This window comes from Saccopteryx bilineata, chromosome 1, assembly GCF_036850765.1.
Source record: "Saccopteryx bilineata isolate mSacBil1 chromosome 1, mSacBil1_pri_phased_curated, whole genome shotgun sequence".
Taxonomy (NCBI): domain Eukaryota; kingdom Metazoa; phylum Chordata; class Mammalia; order Chiroptera; family Emballonuridae; genus Saccopteryx; species Saccopteryx bilineata.
Window position 1 is genome coordinate 82,756,898 of NC_089490.1, and position 20,260 is coordinate 82,777,157.

The window sequence follows — 20,260 nt, forward strand, 5'->3', positions numbered from 1 at the left end:
CTGGAGGCTCCGCTCCCGTCTCCCCACCCCCCCGTGTTCCTAGCCACGACTATGAGAGAAGCGTGGGGACCAGCTGCCTCACCGCATAAACACTGAGGTGGCTGTCACCAGGGGGCTATGACATCCTCCACACTAGACTCCTTTGTCTGCTTAGGGAGACCGGAGGCACATGTGGAAATGGATGACCAGGGACTTGGGAGCCCTGCAAAGGCAGAAAACTGAGAAACAATGCCACCTGCTGGTGGACAAGGGCACAGGCAGGCAGTGACGGAACTCAGCGCTATCTGATTGCAGGTGTTAGGGCCCCACCCTTGACCATCTCGACTGGGGTGGGGTGGAGGCAGCTTTGTTTTTTGTGTTGTTGTTTTTTTTTCTGTACATTCTTATCAGTCCATAAGAGTTACCTTATGCTCCTTTGCAGTCAATACCCACCACCCTGCCCCTGCTAATATTGATAGAATAGTTCAGCTAATTCTAAGGTTTTACATATATAGAATTGCACTGTGTACATTTTGGGGTCAGGTGCAATGTTTCTGATGATGGTTTCTGATTGCTGCAATGGGGCTGGCTCCTAGGGAGGGCGCGGGGGCTCACTGGCGGGCAGGGGCTGATGGGATGAGCAAGGCTTCGGGCTCAGGTTATCCGGTTGGATTCCAGCTCCATTACCAGCTGTGTGACTTTTGGAAAGCCAGCAACTTCTCCCTGCTTCAGCCTCCTAGTCTGTGGAACGGAGATAAATGACAACCACATTTTTCAGAGCCACTTTTGTTTTAGGTGTGTCTCTCATAAGCAGCATATAACTGGAATTTTGAAAAGTCAGTCTGTGCAGAGACAGGCAATAAAGCAAATATGAATTGTAAGACTCTAAGTCATGGAGTATGTGTGTAGACTGTACAATATTTCCCATTTTCCTGCATATTTGGAATTTTTTGTAATAAAATGTTGGGGGAAGTGAAACAAAAAATACAACAAGGCTCATGGTGTGTGTGTGTGTGTGTGTGCGCACGCGTGCGTGCACATAGAGCCATAATGGGCTGTTCAGAGCAGAATAAAGGAGAGGGCTCCACTCCTGGACACTTGGCTCTGCCTTCTAGCCAGGGCTAAATCACTTAAGCTCTCTAATCCTATTTTCTCTCTCCAGGATGATGATCATAACATCCAGTGGTGTCTCAGGTGTTGCTAGAACCTGCCCAGCATTGGACCTGGGGAGGGTAATTTTAATCTCTGGGTTCATTTTTCTGCCTGAGAACCACTGGGAATGTGTTGTGCCACTGACTACCAGTAGAGGTCGCATGTACAGCAAGTAAGTGTTTAAATTTTCAAACCTGGCTTTCCTTTTGGAATACTTTTTTAATAACGATGCAAAATTCAAGAGCTAAACTAAAGCAAGCCTTTCCTTGTTGGCCCTACGATCCCAGGCATGCATGTGTATTATTGATGACTGCAGTGGCCTCTGAGCTCCGTTTCCCTTCTCACCTGTGCCCATGGGCTCCGTGTGTTCTACCCCATGCCCTTTGGCTTCTCCATTTCTGTTTATGTATCTGTGTCTTCTGTGGCAGATTGTAGCCAAGTAGCCAGGACCTAAAGAGCACTCAGTGGGCCCTGAATGAACAGTTGCTGCCTCCCATCTCTCCCCTTATCTGCCGCCCCAACGTGGAGTATTAACAATCTGCATAGGCTGTCACTGTCCATCACCTGTCCTCCCCAAAGGCCACTTGTTTTGCCCAGGTACTTATGTTTTTAATGGGGTTATATGGGAGGCGGTGGAACCAGTGACCCCTTTGCATTCCCCGTGCTATGGGTTGAATAGTGTCACCCAAAAAAAGATATATCCATGTCTTAACCTCCAGTACCTTAGCCTGTGGCCATATTGGGAAATAAGGTCATTGTAGGTATCACTAAGGCAGCTCCAAATCCAACACAACTGGGTAGATTTGAACACAGACTCACACATGGGTAGAACGCCATGTATAGATGGAGGCAGAGATCAGGGTGATGAGTCTACTTGCCAGGGGACACCAAAGATCACCAGCCAGGGACCAGAAGCCAGGGGACAGGACTAAGGCAGTTTCCTTAAGAGCCCTTGGAAGGGACCAGCCAGCCCACACCTTGATATTCTAGCCTCCAGACTGAGCAGCTATAAATCTCTGTTGTCAAAGTTCCCCAATTTGTGGCACTGTCATGGCTGCCCCAAGAAACAGATACACTCACGACCCGCTTCCCCAAAGGAAGTGTACTTGTCAATCCCTTCAGGAATAGGCCTCCCCTGCTCAAGAAACAGGGACATCCAGGGATAGTTAGCAGTAGTGGCGATAGTGTAATTCATACAAAATGTATCTGTCATGGATGGATATAAGGTCTGCCCTGCAGGCAGGAGTGTATGTCAGAGTGGGCTAGTGGGGCTGCACAGCTGCCTAACAGTGGCAGAAACCGCTCCGTGGGCATCCTGGGAGCAGCCTGAGTGGTGGCAGCCCTCACCCTCAGCCTGTCAGACAAGGGAGAAGCCTGCTCTGCACAGTTGTGAGTGAGCCTAACCAAAGTGTGCTCGAGGCACCCAGGGAGTACCCACCCACACGCAGTAGGTGTTAAGGAATCAATCCACTTGCCCATTCCTTGCTCCTTGGCATAACATCTAAATCCCCAATTCAGCTGTAGCACCGACACAGTGCCACTCCAGCCCCACCTCAAGCTAGGGTGGGGGCATTCTAGATTAAAGCTGGGTATGAACCATGTCCCCAGCTGATTGACCAACTGCATTGCCATTCTGGGAGGCCATGTGAGCCTGGATTGGAAGGGAGGCAGTGAAGTCTGTCTTCAAAGTCAGCCTCTCTTGAAGCATGTTTCAGAAACATGCACATCTGACCCTGTTACTCCCTGGCCTATGGCTGTTGCCAAGATCTCTGGTTAAAGTCCTGGGCCTCCTTGATCTGGCCCTGCCTGATTCTTGGGCCATGGCCACCGGGCCCCCTTCCATCTCACCCTGATCTGCCTCCAGGCCCTCCACATGCCAACCACAGCAGATAATGAGATAATGTCCCCACCACTTCTCTCTCACACCCCAGTGCCTTTGTTTATGCCAGCCAGAGTCCAGCCCCAGCTGATCCATCTGGGAACCCTGGTGACCCTCAGGCTCAGGCTAACATCAGCCTGTGTGATGTGGTTTGAGCACGGGAAGAACAAGAGTTCTGTTTAGACAGGGAGGGCCAGTATTTGCATATATAGCTCTAATGTGGCTAATGATAAACTGTCACCAAGACCTGCCATTTGTCACCAGCCCTGTGCACATGACCCTCAAGAAATCCACACAGAGAAGAAAGAGGTAACTGGACAAAATCCAGTAATCCTGGGCCTCTGAGCTACAGTTCCCCTTACTGTAGACCTGCCCCCCTCCCAGTATAAAAGTCCTCCATTCATCTCTTCCCTGGCAAATGCCAAGTCATTCTTCAAGACCGGCAGACTGTCCCCTGATATGTATCCTTCCATTTTATAACATTATAGAATCACTGCCCAGTCTCATGGTTAGCCAGCTCAGTTTCCCAGGCTCCTCTGCAGCTAGATGTGATCACATGACAAAATTTTCACCAATGGGGTGTGAGCCGAGGTGAAATGTACTCTCCCTGCCAGGTCCTAAAGGCAGGGAGCATGCAGCTGCCCCCCTTCACTCCTCCCTGCTGGCCCAGATGTGACAAGGTGGTGGCAGCAGGGGGAGCGTTGCTGGGACCACAGATGGAGATACAGAGTACCATGGTAGCACTGCTCATCTTGTAATTTTACAAGAACAAGAAATAAACTTCTGTTTTGCTGAAGCCACTCTTGCTTTGGGTCTGTCACTGGAAGCCCAGGGGAGTAGGGGAAAGAGGCTGAGAGCCTGACTCCCTGGGTTCAATCAACCCCAAGTTCACCACGGCCCACCAGCATGAGGTTGGCCAGGTCCCTTGTCACGTAACATGCCTGTATCTCAGGCTCCTCACCTGGAGCATGGGAGGAATAAAAACACCCACCATTGGCCGCCATGAGGATGAGATTCGTTCATTCCCTGTGAAGCGCAGAGAACGGTTCCTTGCACGTAATTCAAGCTTGTGCTTGTTAGCTATGGTCTTGGGGTCCAAGGAATACATAGGCCTACCTCAGGGGTCCTTCTCTCTCTAGAACTGATCGTTGCAGGGCCGTGTCTGCTCCACACCCTTATCCACCGCACCCAGAGCTGCTCTAGAGACATTCTCTGAGCTGCACTGAACAGGACCTAATGCTACTCATAGGAATTCATGAGAGAGGTTTAATAAATGCTCTGTCCACAGTGGAAAAATAGTTAAAGAGTACTTCTGGGCCACATTGTGTATTTTTTAAAATAAATGTGATTCTTCAAGGTTACCACATTTTATAAAGAAACGATTCGGGGGGGGGGGCAGGAAGTATCTTTTTCATTACCGACTTCTTGTATTAAACTGCGTGAAATAATCTTCAGTGGGTTGGTTTGTATAGAGTTCTTCCATGTATTTTTTCCTGATAATAGAGCAAGGAGAAAAACAATCAGCGAATGTCTGGCTTCCTAAACAGTCTCTCATTTGTTCATTCAGAAAGAAGCCCCAGCACTCTATCAGCACTACCCCCACCCCCGCCCCAGGATGCGCTTGGGCTTCACGGGCCCATGGTGTGGGGGCCGAGGGGGCATCTCACTGCTGCAGAGTGGTTAGACTACGGACTCACCCAGCAAAGTGTGGGGATATTTCAGAATTATATCCCCACAGCTGTGACTGAGAGGACATTTCCTTATCCCACTTGATTTCTGTCAGGTCATGTCTTAATGCTCCTTTTAGGCCCCCGATGGAAGTGACCAGGCGACTATGGACCCACTGGTACACAGGTACCAGATGTCTGACTGGAGAAACTATAGGTGAGTCCCTTCTGAGTTCAAGCAAGAGCTTGATGGATAGGTACACACATAAACAAACAGTGTGGGTTTTAGTGGCATGTGCAGCTGCCAATGCAACCCTGCTTGCAGTCGGCACTCTGAATCACTCTTGGGGCCTGTCTGTAATGAGGCAAAGACCCCAACCTTGGGGAGCCCTCCCTGCAGCAGGCAGCATGCACTGTACTCCCACACCTCTCAGGCCCACCAGGGCCCTCCCCTGAGCTCCTGGTGCCCTCTGACTGCTCCATCACCAGCATCCATGTCTCGGCCACTGAGGGTCCTCAGGACCCAGGTGAGAACCCCCCAAGAGGGGTGTGTACAGGATGCTGGCACAGTTGAATCTCAGTCACCTGGTCTGTGTGGGACCAGTGGTTTCTAAGCCCTTAATTTCTGGCATCTCAGCTCTGGGTCCTTCTCCCCTCTCTGTCTGCATTCTACACCAGGAGGCTATGCCAAAGCCCAGACCACTACTGCCAGGGGCCTCTGATGAACTGTGCCCTTGGGGTGGGAAAGATTCAGGGCATGCAGGGGGCAGGAAAGCATGGAGCCTGCTCCATGGGCCCTGCTGGTTATCACTGCCCACCGCCCCACCTGCCCCCTTGACCTCCTTTGCTCTGCCCGGTCTCCGGCACTCACTGTGAACGCTGCTCCCCAGCCAGGCTGAGGTTGCTGCAGTCCAGGGCTCTGCGCAGGTCACGCTGCAGGCGCCGGTGCTGCCGCTCAAGCAGCAGGGTGGCGCGGGCACTCTGAACCCTCTGCTGGTCCCAGGCCCTGTCTTGCTGGTACTCTTCTTCCTGAAGCCTCTGGAGAGAGCAGAGGTGACCATTACCACCTGTCGCCACAGAAGATCCCCATCGAATTGGCCTCTCACTTTACAGATGGGGAAACTGAGGCCCTGGTGGGTGAACAACACCATGCAGGAAATCAGAGGAGACGCCCCCCCCCCCCCCATCAAAGCAGGTGGCCCAGCTGCTTCCCACACTTGGGAAGCACTGGGCACCACGTGGTCAGACTGTTTCTCCTGGCTGAACCCTGGGACCACCTGATTGCTTCTGGAACATCCTGATGCTATAGCCCCACCCGGGACAATGGGGTGAATTTCTGCATCTCAGCTCACACCTCATTGCCTTCTAGACCCCTCTATACAAACCACTAACTCCTAGGAGAGGAAACTGGATTAATGCAGACAGGGGTTAATGTAACTGGATTAACCCCTACACAGCGGCAATTTCCTCATCTGTAAAATGAAAATACTCATAGGTCCCTGAGTTGTGACAAAAGATGTTCTCATCAAGAATAGAGATAAGGCCCTGGCCGGTTGGCTCAGCGGTGGAGCGTCGGCCTGGCGTGCGGGGGACCTGGGTTCGATTCCCGGCCAGGGCACATAGGAGAAGCGCTCATCTGCTTCTCCACCCCCCCTCCTTCCTCTCTGTCTCTCTCTTTCCCTCCCGCAGCCAAGGCTCCATTGGAGCAAAGATGGCCCGGGCGCTAGGGATGGCTCCTTGGCCTCTGCCCCAGGCGCTAGAGTGGCTCTGGTTGCGGCAGAGCGACGCCCCGGAGGGGCAGAGCATCGCCTCCTGGTGGGCAGAGCGTGGCCCCTAGTGGGCGTGCCGGGTGGATCCCGGTCGGGCGCATGCGGGAGTCTGTCTGACTGTCTCTCCCCGTTCCCAGCTTCAGAAAAATACAAAAAAAAAAAAAAAAAAAAGAATAGAGACAAGCCTGACCAGGCGGTGGTGCAGTGGATAAAGCATTGGACTGGGATGCGGAAGGACCCAGGTTCGAGACCCCGAGCTCACCAGCTTGAGCACAGGCTCATCTGGCTTGAGCAAAGCTCACCAGCTTGGACCCAAGGTCGCTGGCTCAAGCAAGGGGTTACTCAGTCTGCTGAAGGCCCACAGTCAAGGCACAGATGAGAAAGCAATTAATGAACAATGAAGGTGTCACAACAAAAAACTAATGATTGATGCTTCTCATCTCTCTCTGTTCCTGTCTGTCTGTCCCTATCTATCCCTCTCTCTGACTCTCTCTCTGTCTCTGTAAAAAATATATATATATATTAAAAAAAAAGAATAGAGACAAGGCCCTGGTTGGTTGGCTCAGTGGTAGAGTGTCAGCCCAGCATGTGGAAGTCCTGGGTTTGATTCCTGGTCAGGGCACACAGGAGAAGTGACCATCTGCTTCTCTGCCCCTCCTCCACCCTTCTCTCTCTCTCTCTTTCTCTCTCTCTCTCTCTCTCTCTCCTCTCTTCCTGCAGCCATGGCTCCAATGGTTTGAGCAAGTTGGCCCTGGGTGCTGAGAATGGCTCCATGGGCTCACCTCAGGTGCTAAAAAATAACTTGGTTGCTGAGCAACAGAACAGCAGCCCTACATGGGTAGAGCATTGCCCCCTAGTGGGCTTGCTGGGTGGATCCAGGTCAGGGCACATGTGGGAGTCTCTCTTTCTGCCTCCCCACCTCCCAATTAATAATAATAATAATAAAAAAGAATACAGATGACATGGGAACACACTGGCCCTGGACCAAGAGAAGACAAACGAACTGTACTTTGCCTAGTCTCAATATCCCCAATTATCTCCACGCATAGAAGAGGAGGCACATGGGGGCATGGGGAGGAGATGTTCTGAGTGCTGAGACTTAACATGTTTTTTATTTCCTCCCTTGTGCTTTTTCTGTAGTCTGAGTTTTTCACAAAGATTGAAAATCAGTCAAAATTGCTGCTTTCGGGACAGCTGCCTGAACTTCCCCGCCAGGCAGTCAGGTTGAGCTGCAGGAGCAGGGATGGAGCAGGATCCTACACAGCCTCTCCTGCATCTGTCCCTCTGGGCCTGCAGGATAGTAGGCAGGTGAGCTGTGCCATCTGCCCCTGCTTCCTGGTCCAAGCGATTGCCCCTCCCTTATAACCTGCCTGCTTGGCAGTTCACACGGACTAGGGACCACCCACCCACCCTTGACAGGCATCTGCACAGCCTGGGGTAGCCCTGACTGTTCTTTGCAGGACTGAGCCCTTCTCCAAATCTCTCTCCTGGGGAAACTCTGAGTGATCTCACCACTCACAGAGACATCCCTTCCCTCTACCCAGTTTCTCAGACATTCTACCTCCTCTTCAAAGGCCTTATTCCAACCTGTCAGCTCTCACCCCCTGGGTACACCCTACTGGTGGTCCTTGAACTCCAGTGGGCATCAGAATCCTGTGTGGAGGGGCTTGCTAAGGCATAGATTATGGGCCCAGCCCAGGGTCTCACCCCACTCCAATAGGTCTGGGGTGGGGTGGGGCCTGAGAGTCTGCATTTCTATCAAGCTCCTAGATGATGCTGGGGCAGCGGCCACGGAGCCTGAGAACCTCTGCCCTCGCTGCATCAGAACCATAACAACCTCCTCCCTCGTCTCATATTGAAGAATCCTATTCACCACCGTCCAGCCTCTCCTGCTCTCTCTAGCACTCTGATTCTAGCACTCTGATTCACACACATCCTGTGACCTCCAGGTCACCGACTGAACACTTTCAACTGCCCCAAGTGTCTGCGTGGCTCGCTCTCTCCCTCATTCAGGTCTGTGTTCCAATGTCCCTCCTCTGCCCGGGAATCCCCACCACCCCTCCCCAGCCTTACTCCTCTCCCTAGTATTTGCCACCAGAGCTAGGTCACACAGGCACAGGATCATCTGGCCCTGTCACCTCCCCCACTGGAATGGAAAGCGTTTGAGGGTAGCTTCCTGGCGAGTCTAAGAGCAGGAGGGAGGGAAGCGGGTGGCAGGTAGCAGGGTAAAGGGGGGACACAGGGAGGGCAGGCACCAGCTTCTCCTGTACTTGCTGCTTCTGAACCAGGCGAATCTGCTCCAGCTGCTCCTGGGTCATGCCCTTCCAGCGGTCGGGCACCACGCGGTGGGGTCCGAAGGAGCTGGCTGCCTGCTGCGGGTTCTCAGAGAGCAGGTCCCCATGCAGCAGGTTGGAGATCTCAGCCAGGTTGTCCTCTTGTTCTTGTTTTTTCTCTAGACTTTTCCTTTCTGCCGACTCCATGGCCTAAGGGGGGAAGACATGAGGGAAGATGCTCCAAGTGCCCCTGGGGACTCAGGCACAGGCCAGCCAATCTCACCAGGGTGCGCTAGAAGGAAGAATGCGCGGAAGGGCACCGGGGACAGGGTGGGAGTGGTAGACCTGGCAGGCGTGGATGTGGGCTGCCCTGTGTCACTGGGTATGGGGGCAGAGCTGAGGGAACCACCACCTGCTGGTTGTGTGCAGAGTTGCTTCAGGTCTTTGCACCATTTTGCCAAGGCAGAGAGCTACCTCCCTGGTGAGGCAATCAGGCCATCGGCATCCCTTGGCTTGGCCTCCCTCACTCTGGGGCAGGGCTCTGTGTCCCTCCCTGTGGCCCTGGTCACCCTTTCATGGCTACAGGCCACGAAGAACACCCAACAGGGTGATTCACTACAGCAGTTACTTAAAAGGTAAAAACACATTGTCACCTCAGTGCTCCCCATGCACATCAGCCACAGGCCTTGGTACAAGTAGGTTCCTGGTCAAATCCCTGCTCAGGTTAGGGTATAAGTGGCAGGAATGGCCCTGGCTATGTGACCTAGAGCAATTCACCTCCCCTCTCTGTGCTGCAGTCATTTCTCTGTCAAGTCAGGAGGTGGACTGAGACATTCACCAGCATTATCAGTTCTCTCTGGTAATGGACAGACAGGGTCCTCTGCCAGGTGCCAGGCACACCATGGCGCCCGTGAGACGGCCAGCCTGTTGCCATCACATCAGTACAAGCTTTGCAGCTGGACAGGCCCGGATTCAGACACTGGCCTTACAGAGTTTGGAAGAGCCGTGTTTGAATTGGCAGAAGCAATCAGATTAATACTTGGGTGTCCCTGGGAAATCCAGCCCTCATCTCTGAGCCTGTTTCTTTATCAGTTAAATTGGGTTTGTCATGCCTCTCTGGTAGGGTTGTTGAACATAGTGACTAATGAGAACAGCTAACTGTTGCCAGGAATAAAAATAACGGCGATCATTAACAAGTCCTGATAATGTGCCAAACATTCCAACAAGTCACGTGCATCACCTAGCTTAATCCCACAACCTTCCCAGCAAGTGGGATCACTGTTACTGCTGGTCACTAAATGTGGCCAGTGCTCTTGCTGGGCATATGGCAGAATAGTACTTCCTGCTTGCTTAGAGTGAGTGTGGTCATGTGGCTTACTTTGGCCAATGCAATGTGAGTAGAGGTGACTGGGGTGCTTCTGGAAGGATGTGGTAGGTGACTGGGTGGGGGGGATCGGGCACACGCCTTCTTTGTTGGGCTGCTAGAGTCCTCCAGCTAGTGGCTGCTCTGTCCCAGGGCCTGGGCTCCAAGGTAAAGAAGAGAAGCAGAGTCCCTTGGCCATTCAAGATGGACACGGAGCATGACAAACATCAGCTTTGTATTTTAAGCCACTGAGATTTGGGAGGCGCTTCTCATTCTGACTGGCACAGGTAGGTGTCATTATCCCTATTCTCTGGATGATAAAACTGAGGCACTCACATGGGTTTTCCAAGACTACAGAAAAAAGCCTGGTCTTGTCCCTGTGCTGTTGGGCTCTGGCACCTGGACACTAAACTCTGACACCACAACCACAATGTCTGTAATGAAAAGAGCACCCCTCGCCACAGAGGATCAGAGGTTCTCCAGTGTGTGTCTCCACCTGCGGAGTTTGGCTAACCTGCTTGGAATTTTCTTCTGAGGACAGTTATCTAGACCCTTGTATTAATGTGCCAGGCTAACTAACAATGCCTATGCATAGTCTGGAACAGAGCCAATGGCTCTCCTCAGCACAGGGGGCACTTACAAAGGTGCTGCCTTGCAGCATCCACGTGAGGAGTTGGGGGACCTGAGTGTGCTGACACATTGGAGGTGCTCACGACACGTTTTATTGAGTGAATGTGTGTGGGGAAACAGCTGTGTTAGGCTTGCTTGCTGGTTTCCCAGCTGCAAGCACTTTGCACTAGTGCGTGAGCACACGGCAGAAAGCCACGTGTGTGTCTATGAAAAGCTACGAGTGCTTTCCTTTGGTAGCGATTCTCCCAGATCGCTCTCCTGCCCCCTCTAGGTGTGGTTCCAATTCCCTCGGCTGCCACCATGAGGGGCGGTGTTCCTGATCCCTGTCCTCCACTGCAAAAAGCAGTCCTTTGTTTATTCACTTGGCTGTCTCTGTGAGACTCCAGTAAATGGGTATGGCCAACACTTTGTGGCTCTTCAGTTCCTTTACTGTCTGCCTGAATTCCACGCAAACCTGCCTGGCCTCAATCACCAGCATTACAATGAGGAAATAAATCGATGGATGCAGCAACATATTTTAGTAAAAATCAGCCAGTGCCTGGCAGGAAGGCTCAATGAATAACTGTTGAACTGCTAAATAAACAAGGGACTAAATGAATGGCTGGATGGCCAGACAGTAGTGGACCAAGAATCAAGAGCCCGATTCTGCACTAGACTTATCGGGGGAATCACTCTGTAAGTTATGTAAATGTCTAACCACTAATCTGTGCACTTAAAACTAATACAATATTGAATGTCAATTATAATTGACAATTATATATATATTTAAAATTTTACATTTAAAAAAGTGTCCCATTCTGCCACTCATTTGTTGTGGGGCCTGGAGCACAGGACCACCTCTCTCTGGGTCTCCTCTGCAAGAGGAAGGGGCAAGGACCAAGTGATCGCCAACACCTCCTGCAGCTGGCTGGTCGGTGAGCTGGGCCCCAGGAGCCTCTGCTGTCTGCCCTTTGGTCACCCCTCCTTGTTCCCCTCCCTGCTGTTGAAAACCAATGGCCTCTCTGGTCTCTGGTCTCTTCTGGACCAGCCTCTTCAGTCTCTCTAGGATTTTTAGTGCACACTCCCATCAGCAGAACACACGTGAGTGTGCATCTCCTAATATTTAGTTTATAATGTGGTACTTGTAATTCCTATTCCATACTGGTCTAAACTGAATCCTGCTCACAGCGTCAGGTGTAATGCTGGTGGTTGAGGCCAGGCAGGTTCACACTAAATTCGGGCAGACCACAGAAGAACCACAGAGCCAAAAGGCATTGGGCCATTGCCATTTATTGGATTCTCGCAGAGCTGGGCAAGTGAACAGGCAAACTACCTCTCCCGCAGCACGTACACACGCAGGCATTAAAAACAACGAGGTTAAGAATACATATGAGTAGAGCTCTAATATCTTCTTCCTGCCCTGTGGCAGACCATTTCACATTCTTTACTTTGCAAACCTGGTCAACCACATAACCCAACAAACAAATCCAGGCAAAGTTTTCACCCCACCCAGGACATATACCAGTTAACTGCATTTGAAAAGAAAACTTGGAGAGGGAGTCTGATTTCTAAAAGGAACAGAGAACCTGAGGCAACGTTAGCATGGGGGTGGGGGGATGCAGTGTTGTGAGGAGTTGGGCAGAGTTTGGGGATGAGGGATCTGTCAGGATACCCCCAGGGTTTGCACTGAGCATCATCCCAGTTGCGCACCCTGCTGAGTGCCGTGGACCTGCTCTAGCAGAGAAAGAGCTCTGAGGGACAGTAAGGAAGAACTGAAACAAAGCCAGGTGTTGGGGAAGTGCTAGCTGGTATTGTCTGGGTAGCCATCACTGTCCTCGTATTAGAGAGGAGCCTGAGGTTTAGAAAGGGGAACTGACACCCTGCACCCCCAACCCCCAGCTTGCATCACACACACACACACACACACTCTCTCTCTCTCTCTCTCTCTCTCTCTCTCCGAGAATCACCTGGTTCCTGTTGAATTCTTTCACAGCTGCACACACCACATTTCTGGTGGCTCTTTCCAGACCCTGCAAATGCTTGGCCGTTTCATCAAACTGCAGCCTGGTCTTCATGTAGAAATCCTCTGAAAGGAAGCAGAACAACCATACTTGTGTGCCCATCCAGGGCTCCCTCCCAGGCCTGCAGGGCACCCTGTGGAGCATCCATTCAAGCGTCTGCCTCTTCTCACACAGCTGCTGGCAGACTTCCACCAGTTAATTTAGGTGAAGCTCTGGGGTGCCTGGTACAGAGTGCTTAGCAATTGCTACTATGGGTGAGTCATGTTGGCAGTGGTCCTGGGATAGTGGATAGGGAGTAGTGGGCTCCTTGCCCTACCTGACCTCACAGGCCACTACATCCTTACAACTGGCAAGGGGTGATGGGAGCCCCAAAAAGGAGAGCTCTGCTGTGCATACTGGATGGGGCTCCCCAGAGGAGGTGGTCTCAGATAAAAGATATTGTGGAGTGGCGTTAGCACTTTGCCAATGAGGAGGAGAACCAAGAGGAGAAGGGGTTGGAAGTTGAGCATCCAAACAGCATAACATAAAGATTCGGAGTAAGACAGAGAGTCTCCTAGGCCGGCCTAGACGCTTCCTAACTCTGTTAACTTGACCTGTGTATTACTCAACTTTTCTGAGCCTCCGGCCTTCACCCATGAGACAGGACAATTCCTACTTTGCAGGGTTGTTACATTAAAAAAAAAATCTGTAATCAGAAAGTTGTGACTGCAGGTCCCTTTATCTTCAAAAACGAGGAACCAACTCTCTCCAGCAGTGAATTCTGGCTGCTGCTCACCTTCAGCGTCACCTCTCACCTTTCGTCAGACTGTCCATTCATTTAACACGAGCCTCATGTGGGCTGGCCGCACACTCTGCTGGGAACACGGGATGGAGTGGGCCCTGCTGGAACTCACTGTCCAGGAGACAAGACAGAGACCAAAGAAACAAAGGCCGAAATAGGCGCTTTGCTACAGACTGTGACAGTGCCACGGAGGGCGAGGTGACCGAGGAGGAATGTGGGGAGTAACTGACTTAGGCAGTGGGAGGGTGGGGAGTAAGAGTTTCTCTAGGAGGAGGTAACACTTAAGTTCGGTCCTGAAGGACATAAGAAACTGTGCAGAGAGCAGGTGCAAAGCTTCTAAAGTGGGGAAGAAGAATATGCCAGGACCCAAAAGGGAAAAAGCAAGCCAGAGTGGCTGGGACACAGGGAGAAAGGGGCAGGAGGCGTAAGGTGACATTGGAGGGTCGGGCAGTGGCCCCATAGTGCAGGGAGGGCCTTGCCAGCCATGGGCAGACTTTGCATTTTATTCCATATGTAATGGGAAGCCACTAGAGGCTTTTAAGCTGGGGTGGAGGGAGTAGGGGCCACATTGTTCAACTTGATGTAGTTTAGAAAGTAGCATTCTGGCTGTTATGTTGAGAATGGACCAGGGAGGGGCAAGAAAGAACATGGAAGACAACCAGAAAGCCCTTGGTGTGGTCCATGCAGGTGAAAAAGGTGGTGGCCTGCACCACAGTAGTGACAGCAGGGACGGGAGATATGGACAGTCCAAAGTATCTGCAGGAGGTAAGAAGGAACAGAAGCTGAGGATGGCCTGGAGGTGGAGGGGTCAAGGAGGAGGTTTCTGGCTTGATTGAGGGAAGGAGGTGTTGTTGAGTGTGGGGAAAAAGCTGGAGGAGAAGAAAGTCCAGGGAGAGATGCAGGGTTAGTTTCCAAGATGTTGTGAGATACCTAGAGAGATGTCCAGGAAGCAGCTCATGGGCCAGGTCCAAGGCTGAGACAGAGGCTCTCAGAGGTGAGAAAGCAGAGCGCCTGTGAGATGTGTGAGATGTCTAAAGCCCTATGAGTGGTTATTTCAACAAGTATTTATCCATGTGCCGGGAACTAAGGATAGAACATCATATGAAACAGATAAAATCTCTGCCTTCATGGAGATGACACTGGGAGAGGGATGACAAATGCATTATAGTATATCACTGAGCAATGCTACGAGGAAAAATAAAGCAAGGAGAGGAACAGGGATGGGGTGCGAGAGGGCACAGGGTTGCAACTTATAATAGTGGTCACCAGAGGCCTCACTGATAAGACAACATTTTAGCAAAGACCTGACAAAGGAGAGGGGGGAACTGTGCAAATATATGGGGAAATGTGTTTCTGTGCAGAGGGAACTGGAGGTGCAAAGGTCCAGAGGCAGAAATGAGCCTGGCACACTTATGTTCTAGGAGGAAGCCAGTATGGCAAGAATGGGATGAATGAAGGGCAGCATGGCAGGAGATAAGGTCAGACTGAAGGCCCTGTTGGTCCTGGAAATAAATTCAGTTTTTACTGAGTGAAATGAGAAGCTACTGGAAGATTCTGAGCAGAGGAGCTAGCTTAACTTTTAATGGAATCATTCTGGTTGCAGGGTTAGGAAGAGATGAGGTCAGAGGGAGACAAGGGCAGAAGCAGGGAGACCAGTAGAGCCTACTGCAGTAAGTCAGCTGAGAGATGCTAATAACTTAGTCCAGAGAGGTAATGGCAGAGATGGTGAAAGGCAGTTGAGGTCTGGATGACTTCCTGTTGGGCTGGATGTAGCAGTTGAGAGAAAGGAAAAAGTCAAGGTGACTTAGGGTTGGGGGCCTGGGCGACTGCGAGAATGGAGTTTCCATTGCCAGAGGTGGGAGGCCAGGTGAGGGAGGATGACCAGAGTGTTGTACTGGACTCTTTCTGACATAGGCTGGACCCACATAGTTCCCTGGTCTTCCCAGGAGACTGCAAACACCCCGAGGCAGGGACTGTTTCCTGCTCCCACTAGAACCTAGATGGAGCAGGAGCTCAGAGAGTGTTTCCTGCATGACCCTCATGCTACTGGAGATGTTTACAGTAAATCCTGGCGCACAGGTTCTGATGTCTGTCTCTCTCCAGGGCCAAAGCGGCACATCAATGGGACTTAAAACAAAACAAAAACCAGGAGTTAGTTTGTTAAAGACAGCATTGAAACCGTGTTTTTTTTGTTTGTTTCACTACCTGCACATTTTTGGTCGGCCAGAGCCTTCTTCCATTCCCTTTGCTGCTGCAAGGACCATTCTCTGTTTTGTTCCTGTTGGAATTTCTTCCTCTCGTGGAAGTTTAAATCCTCTCCCATGAACCTCTGCATTCCCGATGCTGTATTCCGAACATCATTATCTGACTGCCTGGCTGGAAGATCTTTCTTAAGGGCTAGGGGGTCAGAGAGGTCAAATTCTCGACGAGTTTCTGGCTTCTGAAAGCTCTGCCGGAAGTCATCGATAGCTTTGCAGAGATTTTTCTTATCTCTTCTTTTCCGGTCTTCTAATATGCATATGGTCTTGTCATTGTGCCTCATTTCAGCAGCTAGAAGAAATATGTTATCCACAAGCTTAAGATTCAGAGAAAAAAATAAAAATTTATTCCACTTTAAAAATAATTTTTAGTGCTTCTTAAAGTAATACAACTTTCCAAAAAGGTAACATAACCATTAAAGAATTAGAATCCTGAATGTACAGAGTGCAGCTACAAATCAATTATAATAAACAACCCAAGTTTTAAAAAATGGGCAAAGGATTGGAACAGGCAAATAAACAACCCTGAATAATCAATAAACCTGTGAAAAAATGAACAACCTTATGAGATGTTTAGAAACATCCAAGACATTGACAAAATGTTAAAAATGCGCCTGACCGATGGTGGCGCAATGGATAGAGCCTCAACCTGGGATGCTGAGGTCCCAGGTTTGAAACCTGAGGTCGCTGACTTGAGCAAAGGCTCATCAGCTTAAGCGTGGTGTTGCTAGCTTGAGCATGGGGTCACTGACATAACCCCATGGATGCTGGCTTGAGCCCAAAGGTTGCTGGTTTGAACCCAAGCTCACTGGCTTGAAAGGGGTCATTTGTTTGGCTGAAGCCTCTGGATCAAGGCATGTATGAGAAGCAATCAATGAACAACTAAAGTGCCGCAACTATGAGTTGATTCTTCTCATCTTTCTCTCCCTTACTAAATAAATAAATAAACAAACAAACAAACAAACAAATAAATAAAATGCTAAGAACAGCATGTATTCAGATGTGGGGAAACAAGATAGCTCATTCAAAATATTAAAAATACTAACAATAGCACGTGTTAAACTTGTGAGAGTGTAACTTGGTACACATGACTTTGGAAAGCAATTTGCCAATATCCCATAAAACAAAAAGCATGCTTACCCTAGCACCTAACAATCTGACTTCCCTATACATCCCTCACACATGTACATAGGGTCATAATGCATGGGCAGTCGTTGCAGCATTGTTTGCAATTCTAAAAACAACAACAAAAAAACCCTGGAAAAATCTAAAGCAGCCATCAGCAGGGAAATGGATATAGTAACTATGTTTAATTCATATAACAAAACACCAGAAAACAATTCAAATGAATATTCTATATGGAGATTGTAGATTAAACTTAAAATACACATTGAATTTTTTAAAAAGTTACAAAGGACCCCATTCAAAAGTATACCATTTATGTAAAAATTTTAAACACACAGAAACATAATTTTACATAGTAATGGATACACACATACTAAGGGGCTCAAGTACAAAAAACAGGCATGGGAATGGTGCACACCTCTGAAGAGGGAGGAAGAGGAAAATGACGAGGTGGGGAATATACAGAGACTTTCAAAAAGCATTCTTTTTGTATTTATTTACTCATTTTAGAGAAGAGAGACAGAGAGAGTGAGTGAGAGAGAGAGAGAGAGAGAGAAGGGGGAGGAGCTGGAAGCATCAACTCCCATATGTGCCTTGACCAGGCAAGCCCAGGGTTTCGAACCGGCGACCTCAGCATTTCCAGGTCGATGCTTTATCCACTGCGCCACCACAGGTCAGGCTCAAAAAGCATTCTTAAAGTACAACACCTAAAGCCAATGTGGCAAAATGTCAACATCTAATCTACTGATGGGTTCCTATGTATCTGTCATATCATTTTTCTAAGTTTGACTTATTTTTAAACTAAAAATAAAAAAGGTAGAGCATTTAGAAAACATAAAACAGTATGAATAAGAAAATAGGCTCAGTGGTAGTATTGCCAGGAGTCTGGATGTCCCAGATTCAATTTCTGAAGAAGTGCCCATCTGCTTCTCTACTCCTTCCCCTTTTGCTTCTCCCCCCCCCCACCTCCTGTAGCCATGGCTTCATTGGAGCAACTGACCCTGGGCGCTGAGGATGGCTCCATGGCCTCTGCCTCAGGTGCTAAGAAGAGCTCGGTTGCTGAGCAATGGAGCAACACCCCAGATGGGCAGAGAATACTCCCTAGTGGGATTGTTGGGTGGATCCCAGTTGGGGCACATGCAGGAGTCTGTCTCTGCCTCCGCTCCTCTCGCTGAATTAAAAAAAAATAAACTTCATTCATAATTTCATCGCTCCAACATTATATTACCACTGCTAACATTTTGGCATATTTCTTTCTTTTTTCTAAGTATATTGTTCATATATTTTAAAAGTTAATTGATAACCCATTGAATTTCAAATTTTGGACCCTGCTTTTTTCTATTTTTTTTTAAACAAGGAGAAAATAACCAAATTTATTAGGTATGTATCTATGAGGAGTTCTGTAAGAATATGGGGCACCATACTTTTTTCTATTTTAAAAATCCTCATAGTGCTTTAACAAAAATAAGCTGAAATAGTTACACATGATATAGAACAATAAATTATATTTGAAAACTATATCTAAGAGCTAGAACACTATTATTGGAACCGTATCTAGTTCAGAGTCAGCTCTGAGGTGTGAGCTGGGAGTTCTAGCACAAAAGGCTGTCCCTGATAGAAGATCTTCACATTTCTTGACTGAGACTATGTGTTTAAGGTTTTCCATATCTAGGTTTATGAAATGCTCACCAAATATTTCAAGTCTGGCTTTTTCAGTTGCATCTTTTATCTTCTGGTCATGGACCTGAACATCCCAGGCTTCCGCATCTCCCTGGAATGTAAAACAAGGCAAGAGGAGTTAGAGTCAGATTGTTTTATTCTACTATTAACAACCCTCGATATCTTTTGATCCTTGCCCCACCCGCAGTAGTTCACATCAGATCTTTTCATGTCTGAATGCCTTTGCTTATACAGTTGTTGGTTCTTCAACCTGCTCTTTTAACTTTCCCCAGAGCTTCCTTTCCCCTTACCTTAGTTAACAGATACTCATCCTCACAACACTGCTTAGGCGTCACCTCCTCTGAGAAGCCCTCTCTGACTACCTCTTCCAGATCAGTCTGTGCTTCTCTCTACTACATTTTTATTTCTATTTTTAAGATTTTATTTATTGATGTTAGATAGAGGAGAGAGAAAAGAAAGGTGGTGGGGGAGGAGCAGGAAGCAGCAACTTCTAGTTTTTGCTTCTCCTATGTGCTTTGAGTGGGCAAGCCAAGGGTTTTGAACCAGTGACCTCAGCATTCCATGTTGACACTTTACCCACTGCACCACCACAGGTCAGATAATTTTTAAAACTGATTTTTAGAGAGAGAAGCTGGGGTGGGGGAAGAGGTAGAGAGAAAGAGAAAGAAAGAAACATTGATTTGCTGTTCCACCCATTAATGCCATCATTGGTTGATTCTTGCATGCACACTGACTGGGGATTGAACCCACAACCTCCACATGTTGGGATGACGTTCCAACCAACTGTGATACCTGGCCAGGGCCTTATTACATGTAAATGTGACCATTTTAATGTCTGTCCCTCCACTGGGCCATAAATCCTTAAGGTCAAGAATTGCCTTATTCCTCATCTGCTGGACCCAACTCAGGCTTGCCACAAAATAAAAATTTTGTCAAATGAATGAACTGGAAGGAACCCCTGGCAATGTAGAAAGTCTGTCTCAAAGAGAGCAGAACCCCATTCTAGTCTCTCTCTGGCTATAAACTCCAAAGCAACTCCCTTCCAGCTGCAGGACTCCATCTGCCTGTCTGGCAAGTGAGAGGGAGTATAATTTTTCTATTAAGGTCTGTGTTATCCTCAGCAAAAATCAATAATTTAGCTAGTTTTCCTTGGAAACGCCCGGTGCTGTTTGCAGCTGTGCTTGAATCAAACGTTTCATTCAAGGGTTTCATTTTCTCTTCTCATCCGCACCCATCTTTCGCCCTACCCCCATCTGCCCCTCCACCACCACCCTCCCCCGCCCCTTTTCCTGTGATCTCACCCCGATGATCCTGTTTCTGGCATTGAAGATCCGCTTCTGCCTGCACCGCTCAGCATGTCTCCTCTTGGCTAAGCCAAAGTGCTCTTCTAGGTCCTTGGGCTGCACTATCTCCATGACTGGGAATCCCCAGGAAATTCTAAGAGGCTTTAAAATATGCGGGCTAAAAGGAGACAACAAAAACAAGACAAGCTGTAGTCCCAGCGAAGCTAGCTCCCTAGGAGCTGGGGCAGGTGGGCTACGAGCCTGCTTTCCAGGCTTTACTGTGCAGCCTTCTCCCACCACGCGGAGCTTGAGGAGAGCGAGTTTCCTCGGAAACGTAAACAGTTCGGTTGCTAAGGAATGGTGCGGTGCTCGACGTCTTCTCTTCTCGCGAGATTGGCACGAGGTCCTTCCCGCGTTTTTC

The 20,260-nt window shown here is 49.2% G+C and overlaps 1 protein-coding gene across 2 annotated transcripts; it reads right to left on the minus strand.

Moving 5' to 3' along the window:
* Nucleotides 1-638: 638 nt before the first annotated feature.
* On the minus strand, nucleotides 639-20,126 carry RIBC2 (RIB43A domain with coiled-coils 2). 2 transcript variants are annotated; one of them, XM_066253054.1, is made up of 8 exons: nucleotides 19,858-20,126; nucleotides 18,566-18,647; nucleotides 15,699-16,043; nucleotides 12,659-12,777; nucleotides 8,702-8,929; nucleotides 5,549-5,715; nucleotides 4,429-4,503; nucleotides 639-720 (listed from the first exon to the last, which is right to left on the minus strand). In XM_066253054.1, the coding sequence occupies exons 1-8, from the start codon at nucleotides 19,969-19,971 to the stop codon at nucleotides 708-710; spliced, it is 1,143 nt and encodes a 380-aa protein (XP_066109151.1). In that variant the 5' UTR covers nucleotides 19,972-20,126; the 3' UTR covers nucleotides 639-707. The 2 variants fall into 2 exon arrangements, with proteins under 2 accessions (XP_066109151.1, XP_066109152.1); XM_066253055.1 differs by lacking the exon at nucleotides 639-720 and having other exon boundaries at nucleotides 4,333-4,503.
* Between the last annotated feature and the right edge of the window lie 134 nt (nucleotides 20,127-20,260).

Bases quoted from the DNA above. Each gene is read 5' to 3' on its own strand.
- RIBC2 (XM_066253054.1), bottom strand. From the start codon at position 19,971: ATGGAGATAGTGCAGCCCAAGGACCTAGAAGAGCACTTTGGCTTAGCC. The intron at 16,044-18,565 runs GTGAGCATTTCA...TATTTCTTCTAG, and splicing joins AGCCAGACTTGAAATATTTG to CTGCTGAAATGAGGCACAAT. The intron at 8,930-12,658 runs GTGATTCTCGGA...TTCCCCCCTTAG, and splicing joins AAGAATTCAACAGGAACCAG to GCCATGGAGTCGGCAGAAAG.